Source organism: Nannospalax galili, unplaced genomic scaffold (genome assembly GCF_000622305.1).
Source record: "Nannospalax galili isolate Female #2095 unplaced genomic scaffold, S.galili_v1.0 scaffold389, whole genome shotgun sequence".
Classification (NCBI taxonomy): Eukaryota; Metazoa; Chordata; class Mammalia; order Rodentia; family Spalacidae; genus Nannospalax; species Nannospalax galili.
The window spans coordinates 1610730-1621414 of record NW_008360310.1 but is presented as its reverse complement, the minus strand read 5'-3'; the positions used below and the strand labels follow the sequence as shown (position 1 = coordinate 1621414).

The 10685-nt window shown below is 35.5% G+C and overlaps 1 protein-coding gene across 1 annotated transcript in view; it reads left to right on the top strand.

Moving 5' to 3' along the window:
• Positions 1-10685, top strand: part of Exoc6b (exocyst complex component 6B) — a 629077-nt gene that overhangs the window by 322419 nt on the left and 295973 nt on the right. The window contains exons 9-14 of the mRNA XM_008824711.3: positions 2648-2731; positions 3126-3172; positions 4984-5104; positions 8335-8406; positions 9095-9192; positions 10536-10641. Of these exons, the coding sequence (XP_008822933.1) occupies positions 2648-2731; positions 3126-3172; positions 4984-5104; positions 8335-8406; positions 9095-9192; positions 10536-10641 (528 nt within the window). The remainder of the gene's footprint in view (positions 1-2647; positions 2732-3125; positions 3173-4983; positions 5105-8334; positions 8407-9094; positions 9193-10535; positions 10642-10685) is intronic.

The following is a 10685-nucleotide window of genomic DNA, read 5'->3' as shown; positions in this document are numbered from 1 at the left end:
TTTATTTAATACCCACTAGGGAAAATCCAACTAATTTTTGTAAATGGCAAAGCCAGACTTATTAGATAAATTGGCCTTTTTTTTTTTCTCTCTTGTTGAAGGAAAATTTGAAAGTTAAGCCATAACCAGTCTAGAATTAAGTAGAGAAATCCGTGTTTTAGTTTTTATATAGAATTTCATCATATATATTCTTTTTATTTACAACAAAGGAGTCAAATTAGTGTCTTACAGTATGATTAGAAAGAAGACCTTGCCTAAATTCTTAGGTCAGTGTATCTTGGCTCTAAAGCATGTTGAATATATAATGTCATGCTCAAATAATAAAGATCCTTTATGATTGTTAACCTTAAAATGAAAAGTCTTTCAGTGTGTACAAAATGCAAATGGCATTTAATACCATCACTGTGCTGGTGACAAGTAGGGAACAGCCTTAGAAAATCAAATGGCAGTCTCTACTTCTTATTTAATAAATTCAATAATAAATCCAATAATCCTCCTCATTACTGGTGGATGGTGAAAGTCCTGAAATAGCCATTCTACTATTTTGTTTCATTTTATAGCCAAAAATTACTTGTAGTATATATAGTTATAATCACATTAGCATTTTAAGATGCTTGTTTTAAGACATCAGAGCTCAACAACCATGACCCAGGTTCCAAGTCCAGCTTGCTAGCCTGTGTCTATGTAGTCTGTGAACTTAAACAGTTTTACATTTTTAACATAAAAAGGAATAATATTTTGTGACAGGTGAAATTATATGATACTCTTATTTCAGTTTCTCTAAAGAAGTTTTTTGGTACATGGCCAAGCTCCTTTATGCATTATCTGTTGCTGCCCCGTCAGCACAGGGGAACCTAGTGGATCAGCTGCCAATCATCCTAAAGGATGGGCTGTTCTCCCCTTTACAGAAAATGTTTGCTCATTTCTGAGTTGCATTGGTGTTTGCATGGTTATGCCTTAAGTCAATTTTCCCAGTTCAGGTCCAGTCTAGATGACAATATAACAAAGAAGTCATGTTGAATAAACTTCAGTTTTTTTAGGGAGTGAAGGAGAATGACTAGATAATGCAAGAGACAGCAGTTCTTTCACTTTCATCATTGATTTCATCTTGTTCATTTCTAAAAAAAACAAAAAGAAATAAGCATTTATGTAAATGCCTCTTGTTGATCAGACACTGTTCTAAGAACTTTATCGTTCTTCTAAGTCCACGTAATAGCCCTGTGAGGTTGGCATCTCCTCAGCTAAGAAAAGCACTGCACAAGCATAAGCTAGAGTTAAGTAGAAAAGACAATGAAAGAACCGAGCAGAAGAGAGCATGGTTACATAGCTAGGAAGGGCAGGGTCATAATTGGAATGCCGTCAGCCTGACTCTGAAATGAGTGCTCTCGACCTCTGTGGTATACTGTTTTCCCTTTTTGCTTTTTTGATGGTAAGAAAAGTCTTGGATTAAGACCATTTAGTCACAGTGGGGCATAATATTACATCCACTTTTGAGCTTATATTGTTTTCCTAGAGCTGCTGTAACAAAGTACCACAAACTACATGGCTTATGGCAACAAAACTTTTTCTATCCCAATTATAGAAGATTGAATTACAAATTCAAGGCATCCAAGAGGCCACACTCCCTTTGAGACTCCAGGAAGAATTGTCTTTACTTCTTCCTGGCATCTGTGGTGCCCAGTAGCCCTTGGTGCTCTTGGACTTGGATCTGTATTGAGCCACCTCTGCCTCTTTAAACACAAACCATTCTCCCTGTCCGTGTCCTTCTTTCTGTTTTTCTGGAAACACCAGCCATAGTGTATTAAGGACTTCCCTACAGTGGGCATGATCACACCGTAATTTGACTGATTATGCCACAATTGTTGCTTATTCCAGCTATTATTTTGGAGATTCTGGGAAAGATGTTGGTTTTGAGGGGGAAATTGTGCAACCCAGAACAGAGCTCTTGAGTGAAGCTTGTGAGCCAGATGTTGTTCTAAGTACTCCTCATGTGGATTTCTCAAAACCCTATTAGGTATGTGTGTCTAAAGAGATCTATGAATGCAGTCTAACATATTTGTACAGCAGAAGATCATGTCACAGTGTCAAAGTTAAACACCCCTGCATGGGGGAAAACTGGAAACATTGATGAATTGTTTCTTCTGTTTTGGGTCCTTCATTTTGAGATTAGCCTCTGTCTGGGAAGGGGGTCCTGTCCTCAGCTCACCTTTCTCACTTTCTGTTTACTCCTTGCTCATGACTGATTTGAAGACTGGCTTTCATTCTGGGCATTTTTCTTCTGGAATGTTCTGTTAGTTTTTGAAGGGATATTTTCTCTCCTGTTACTATAACCAATGTGAAGGTTGCTTTGATTTCATTTTTGTGAATTTATGATTGTTGACTCAGAAACCAGCTTGGTGTACTAAAGATTGAGTTCTGATCATGTCATTGTAAAGGTTTTTCCTATCCAACCTTAGGGCGTTTCTATCAAGTTAATAAATGATAATGGTTGCTTTTATGTGTTGTGATTATATATAATTATTTGAATGCAGATGTTGAGATATGTGGTGTTTCTCCAATTCTACACTTAGAACCTCCTCTGTTCGCTCCAACTCAAAGAATAACTGGTCTAGTTGTGTGAGTTTGTTTCATCTTGCTTATTTTATAGAGTGCCCGAGAAACATTTGAGAATTACTACCGAAAGCAAAGGCGAAAACAGGCTCGTTTGGTGCTCCAGCCTCCATCTAACATGGTAGGATAACCACCAACACTTTCTGTGCACTTTCCCTGTTTTTCCATGATAGGATGATGGCGGGCGGGGGGCAGGGGGTGACCGAGAAAGCGAGAGCAAGAGAGAGAAAGTGAGAGAGAGAGATTGATTGATTGATTGATTGATTCTCAGACAGCTTTTGCTGAATGTGCCCTGAAGTAAGAATAGCAAGAAACATCTTTTGACAACTGTGTGCCAGCCATCCCTGTTTTAGCTCTACATCATTTCAGTTCATTCTTTTGTGACAACATAGGATTAGCAACAACATGATGTTATATTTACATCTTAGTCTAAGGAATTAAGAGTAAATAACTGATCTTCAGATCTTAAAGTAATAATAACACAAAAACAATAATTCTGCTTTGCTTTGTTGCAGCATGAAACTTTAGATGGCTACAGGAAGTATTTTAATCAAATTGTAGGGTAGGTATATATATATATATATATATATATTTAAATATATATGTTTTCAGTATATGGATTTGTAAGACTTTTAAAAATAATTTCTTTCCTTGGGAAATTTTCTTTCTTTTTCTTGTAAACATTAAAGAAAAGATTTAGCACTCATTTTCTTATCATTTGAAAGGACCATTTTACTGGGTATGGTAGGACACACCTATAACTCAGTACTGGGGAGGCTGAGGTTGAGATTAGCCTGGGCTTCATAGAAACAAACAAACAATGAAAGGGACATCTTACTGGTTTGTACATTTTATTCTTAGAGGATACTTTTGGTGACTAAAGAGATGGACATTGACTTGTAATATTAAAATTATTTTGGTTCTCCATTCTTGGTTCCAATATGGAACCAAATAATTAGCAACATTGGGAAACTTTTTCCAAGTGTGGCAGACAGTAAAGTATTTTACTCCTAGTAGGACCTAGGAACTCTGTCACAACTATTTGTCTCTGCTGCAGTCTGAATGCAGCTGTGTATGATTTGTAAAGCCATGAGCTTGACTATGTTACAATAGAACATACCTCATCAAACAGGTGGCAGGCCAAGCTGATCCCATGGGCTATAGTTTTTGGTTCTCATCTAGAGTAGATAAAAGTAGTGTCAAATTAGAGTTACCAAATAAACACCAACTACAGGCAGCTTGTTCCAACTGTAAGATGTGGACTATAGTTTAAAGAAAAGTACGTAAGTTTGATTCTTCCAAATAGTCTTCCTTTCTTCCCTTCCCTTCCCTTCCCTTCCCTTCCTCCTTCCCTTTCTCCTAACCTTCCTTTCTTTTATCAGATTTAGATTGCTTCAATATAATTAATAACTTTGATTATATATATCATTAAGGGTAGGAAGATGTAGTTCAGTTGGTAGGATGCATGTATGGATTTGATCCACAGCATTGCATAAAAGCAGGTAGTGCACACCTGTAATCCAAGCACTGGAGAGGTGGAGGCAGGAGGATCATTTAGTCTTCACAGTCTTCCTCGGCTACATAGGGAGTTTAAAGGCCAGCCTGAGTTGCATGAGACTCTGCTTCAAGAAAAAAAAGTAATCGATGAAGTGTGTGTAAAAAAAAATGATTCTTCAAAGCATAAAAATTTGCTCCTTAATAATTGGTGGATGTGAAAAACATTACCATTGAAATCTACCTGATGACTTTATATCCATGCTCAGATACCAAGGAGCTCAGAAAATTGAACATAGGGCCTAAGCAAACAACTATATCCTAGATCCGACTTTTTATTTTGAATCAAGATCTCATTCAACTTGCCTTGAGCTCATTCGGTAGCTCAGGTAGGTCTTCAACTTTCAAGGCCTCTTGTTTCTTCCTCCTGAGTCTTTGGGTTATAGGCCTGGCTAGCGGTATTATTTTAATATGCTGTATGTTGAATTCTTAAAAATATATACATCTTAGTGTTTATTATCTGTTTATAATTTGTTAGCTTTTTGAAATGTATTAATGACTTGTATTTTTTAAATATATTTAAATTAGCCTCTCTTAACTACATTTTTTTTCTCTTTTATAAATTGCTGGGTTATATGATTAACATTTATGAGAAAAAATGTCAGTCCAGTCTTTGTGAAAGTGGTTAATAATACATTAATATAATGTGGACATATTCTTAGTCTATGAATTAATTTCATTTATGATACTGAATAGCTTTCTTTAGAAAAAAATTAATATTACCTTTGAATCAGACACTGTAGCTTTTAATGCCAAAGATTAACAATCATGTTAACTCTAATTTCTGACATCTGTGCTTTCTCTTCTTCCAAATCTCAGCTTTTTTGTGGTTGAAGATCATATTTTACATACAACCCAGGGCTTAGTAAATAGAGCCTACATTGATGAATTATGGGAAATGGCACTTTCCAAAACCATTGCAGCACTCCGTGCCCACTCGGTATGTAAGGCGCATCAGAAAGTTCTTGCTTATTGTTGACTATCCATATCTTGCTTTGTGTTTTATGATTTAAAAGCAGCATATGTGCTCTTGGTGCCCCCCTACCCCCATTTAGAGACATACTGAAGTGGTACATTTAGATGACTGAACTGTGTTAATAGTAAGCTTGCTTTGTTGATGTTCTCTACAGTTCTAAACAGCAGCTCATGTCTGCCTGTGCTTTTCTGTGTAAGCAGTATTCTATGTATTTCATATACATAGTCTTACTGCATCAGTACTGAAACAGTACAAAAGCCATCTGTTATCATTAATATCATTAATGTTTACTTTGTACTCTTGGGAACTGGCCTTAGAATGATGAGCTAACCAACCTGTGTCCCACAATAAGAAGTGGAATTTAGAATCAAATCTAGACAGAGGACATGCTCAGATGCTCAGATGCTTCTGATTTATTTTGCCCTCTGCTGTACTTATTAATGCTATAGATATATAGTCAATGATGGGGAGGTCACAGTCTACTGATTTTTTTTTGTACACACACATACACACACACACACACACACACTTTTAAATTTAGATTCCTCATACAAGAGAAAACATGTTATTTGTCTTTCTGAGTCTGGTTTATTTGGCTTACCATAATGATTTCCATTTCTATCAGTTTTTGCTGTTATTTTTGGGAAAAAAGTTTATGATGTATTAAGAGGCCTAATTATCAAGTCCCATATATCTATTTTTATATCTTAGTATAACCTTTTTATGATGGTCTAATTTATTTCAGGCAGAGGATTGCTAGTTCTGAATTAATTACTGATTCAACTATATAGATAAGTAGACTTTTAAATTTTGATGTGCTTCATATTTATTCAATCAGAAAACACCTCATGTTGTGGTACACGTGAATACATAAGTCTAAATGATTCCTGAAATGGAATGCTAAGCTCTTTGCTTCTAGCTCCCAAATCAGCCTTCTGCTACAGTTTACAGTGCCTAGGTTGAGATGCCTAGGCTTGTGCCAGCCAGCTACCTATTGGGCTTAGCTCATAGGAAACACTAGAGGCAAAATAGTAGAAATATTTAACAAAAAGTTTGTAAAGATTTACTTTTGTTTTTTATTTATTTATTTGTGTGTGTGTCTGTGTGTCTGTGTGAGCATATGCCATATGTATGCAGGTGCCTTGGAGGCTAGAAAAGTTGAATCCAAGATAAAAATGGTTCTTTGGAAATTATGAGCATCAGAGAAAGAGAAATTCAGTGCGAAGATTAAGACTACACATAATGTCATGAGCAAGAAGATAAAGTCAAAGTCAAAAGTATACATCAAAATCACAGAGAGAGGGACATAGCTAAGAAGTATGGATATTAATGTAAACTTTTGCATATATCTAATTGAGATCAAGGGAAAAAAAATCCTGTCAAACAGGGGCCTGTAATAATAGAATAGTAGAAAAGAATTTCTTAAAGTGGAAAGGATGCCTTGAATGACAGCAGGATGAATTACTGCAAATCTAGGCAGACATGAGGACTGTTTGTCATTTTTATTGTTTTAATTATTCCTATAAAAGGTGAGCCATTCCATGCAGAAAATATTTCAGTGGCTACTCCAGAGCTTTTCAGGTTAACAGTATTTCTTAACTACTGTGGGGTAATTATAAGATGTTATTTAATAAAATACATGGTAAGAAATTTTGGAAAAAATGGAAAAAATGGAGGGCTTTGAATAGCTCCAGAATTTCAGTAATCCTTGAAATTGTCAAAGAATTAGAAAGTTATTCCTTTTTAAGGAATACTTATTTATTTTAAATAAAAAGAGAGGCAAAAAAAAAAAAAACGTTAATATACTAGAAGGCAAATAGAATTGCATTGCCACATTGAAATTCAACATACCTCTCTCAGGTCCTGGAGATTAGGAGGAAAAGTATAAGCGAGAAAATTGAAATATCAGAATCAAGGAACTTTAAAGTAGTAGGCAGAGAGTGCTAGCCATCTTTATACTCTCTCCATGGAAGCATCTTCCATGTCAGTCACCAAATTAGTACCGCGGAGGTTACATAGGGACACTCTTTGTAATTTAATTTTTCTTTCCTTTGTATTTATATTTATTTTATATTTTATGTATTGTTTCGTGTCATTTTTCATTTTGGTTAATCAGACATGTTTGAGATGTCTGTCTTAATAATTCCATGTTTATATTGGGCTTTTGGTTTAAATGATGGATCTTCTTTGTCTTTTCTATGTCACTAATTTCTTTCTTTAATTTTATTCATTTAATTTTCTTACACAATTATTATTTATTTGGCTTTATTCCCTGTAGTTTCATGAGTTCAGTGTTTAGTTTGGATAAATAAATCTTTTGTATTTCCTAATGTTTGCATTTAAAGGTGTACAATTATTTTGGAAAAGGTTTTAGACATACACTGTAGGTTTTGAATGAAGTATTCGTTGTTCATTTTCAAATAATCTGTGTCAATTTTGGTTTAAATTTTAATTTATAATTACTGTATGTATGGGTATTTGATATGTGTGGGGAGGTTCATGCTACAGTACATGTGTGGAAATGAGAGAACAACTTTGGGGAGTTGGTTTTCTTCTCTATCTTTATGTGTATTCTGGGGATCAAATCCAGATGGTCAGACTTGGATAGAAGAGCAGCAAGCACCTTTACTTGATGAACAGTCTTGCTGGTCCCAATCTTGGTCCCTCCCTCCCTTCTTCCCTCCCTCCCTTTTCCCCTCCTTCCCTCTTTTCCTTCTTTTTTTGTTTTTTTTTTTCTGCAGCTCTGGCTGCCCTTGAATTCACAGTGATCCACCTGCCTCTGCCTCCCAAGTGTTGGAATTTTTAACATAAGAGTTGCTGGGCATGAGGTTGCATACCTTTAATCCCTGAGTTTGAGAGGCAGAGGCAGGTGTATCTCAGTGAGATGGAGTCCAGCCTAGTCTCCATAGTGAGGTCCAAGCCAACTGTAGCTACAAGGAGACCCTGTCTCAAAAAGACTGAAAAAAAAAGTTTTGAAGTGTGTTTGAATTTCCACATATTTAAATGTAAATTAGTCTGTTGAATTCTGTCTTCTTAGTTCTTTCTTGAGTGTACCTGTGACTCCCTGTACCAGGAAATGGTTGGACTCTTTCTATAAGTGCCTTTGTCAGGGGTGCATTATTAAACAATGTAATACATAAAAATGTAGTTACTTTTTTCATGAGACATTTTTCTCCCTTTTCCCCTGCCTTTAGTCTTACTGTTCTGATCCAAACCTTGTGTTAGATTTGAAGAACCTCATTGTGCTTTTTGCTGATACACTTCAGGTATGTGAGTTCTGTTATATGTTATATGCTCCTTAAGGTGGAGTTCCATTAGCTCTGAATCTTTTTGCCCTCTCCCTAACCTTGGATAATACCTTTTAATGTTTACTGTATATTCTTTTAGAGCTAGGTCTTTTCATCTTATTACAGTATTTCCAGGGCTTTACCTTCACGTTTATGCTGTCATATAGTTTCCCTCCCCATTTTTTCTCTCAGAAAAATTAACTGAACCACTTGCCAAATTAGATTTTCAAAGTGTATTTAATGCCAGTATGACACCCATGTACTTTGTGGTTTGTTCAACTACCATCTTTAACAATGATCATTGATTTGAAATATATATTATGTCTAGCAGAGTAGAGCTAGGTATGCATGAGATTACGGCATCCTTCCTTTAGAAAGTTGTCGCAGGCAGTAAGTTACTGGGGAAGGTATAGGGAGAACCTACCTCAAAGTATATATTGTTTTAATTTTTACCATTTTCTTTATGTCTAGGGCATTTTGACATGTATCTTTTAAGTTTGGGGCATTAAACACTATATAATTAGATAGAGATGAACAATTTTGCTATCATGGTTTCTTTTAAATTGTTATCCAAATAATGAAATGTCTTTCAGTGCCTAATCTCTCTTTTGTTGTTTATTTTAAAAGACACCTTAGACAACAAATATATTTTCTTGTTTTCTTTTAGGTGTATGGTTTTCCAGTGAATCAACTTTTTGATATGCTGTTAGAAATCAGAGACCAATATAGTGAAACTCTTCTGAAGAAGTGGGCAGGAATTTTCAGGTGAGGAGCGGCAGTCATTTGTATATTCCTGTGCCTGGTATGCCATGTGTGTACATGGACTCTGTGGGCATTGTGTGCTCATATGGTGCACTTACATAAATGCAGGCAGAGCACTCATATTTCTAAAATTAAAAACATGTAAAAAAATTAAAAAGAATAGGGAAAGACCTCCCATGTACATGGATTGGTGGAATTATTATGAAAATGACTTTATTATCCTAAATGACCTCCAGATTCAGTGCAATTCACACTGAAATTCCAGCATTTTCCTTTGCTAAGTGCTCTCCTTGCCTTTTGCATGATTATTTCTCCTTACGCATTTAAAAGTTTTTTACTTTGAAACTTTTACCTTCATCTTTTAGTCTTATGCATCACAGTTTATGGGCATATCTTTATTATTTAGTCAAACTCATTCCTATCTTAATGAAAATATTTGCATTTACAGAAGCCATGTTTATTCAATGGCGATGATTGTTTTTATGGGAAGGTTACCTCTACAGGTAGTAGAGACACCATGAAATACATATAATATTCTGTACTTTCCATGAGTTTCTGTTTGGATTTTGTTAAGAAAGTTTCTGCTTTTAGGGAACTCTTAGTGTATTCAAGGAGGGAGGGGGGAGAGATGGAGGGACGGCAGGGAGGAAGAGAGAGAGAGAGTGCTAATTAATGAAAAAAAGTTTGTCATTGATGTAGAGAGGATGATAAAATGAACATAACTTGGACTTACTGAAGTTATTTTCCTTCTCTGATACCTTTTTTTGTTAATATATAATGCCTAGCACAAAGTTAAAAACATAATTACAATCAAACATATCTTACTAAAATGATCAGAACCAGTCCCTGCCTTTCCTGCATTCTTTTCTTGTTTACTTCTCACTTGCCTATAGTTTTCTCTCCTATTTGTAAATCACAGACACTAGGAGATCATGTTTACAGTTGTGTTCCCCTTGTTTTAGAGCTTAGTTTTCTTTCTGATTTCTTTAGAAGATAACCCTAAGTAAGAACTGAGAAATGTTCATTTGAAGTTGTGTTATATATACAATCATTAGGGTTCCTCAAAGTCTTTGTGTTTAAACAACCTTCACCTCCTCCCCTCCTTCCTGTCTTTCCTCCCTCTCTCTATTTTTTTTTTCTTTTTAGAAACATACTTGATTCTGACAACTACAGTCCCATACCAGTAATGAATGAAGAGACATATAAAAAGGTTGTAGGACAATTCCCATTCCAAGACACAGACCTGAATCATTAGGGTTCCTCAAAGTCTTTGTGTTTAAACAACCTTCACCTCCTCCCCTCCTTCCTGTCTTTCCTCCCTCTCTCTATTTTTTTTTTCTTTTTAGAAACATACTTGATTCTGACAACTACAGTCCCATACCAGTAATGAATGAAGAGACATATAAAAAGGTTGTAGGACAATTCCCATTCCAAGACACAGACCTGGAAAAGGTAAGGAATACTTTAAAATAAAATGTTCTTGTCTTCTTTATTTT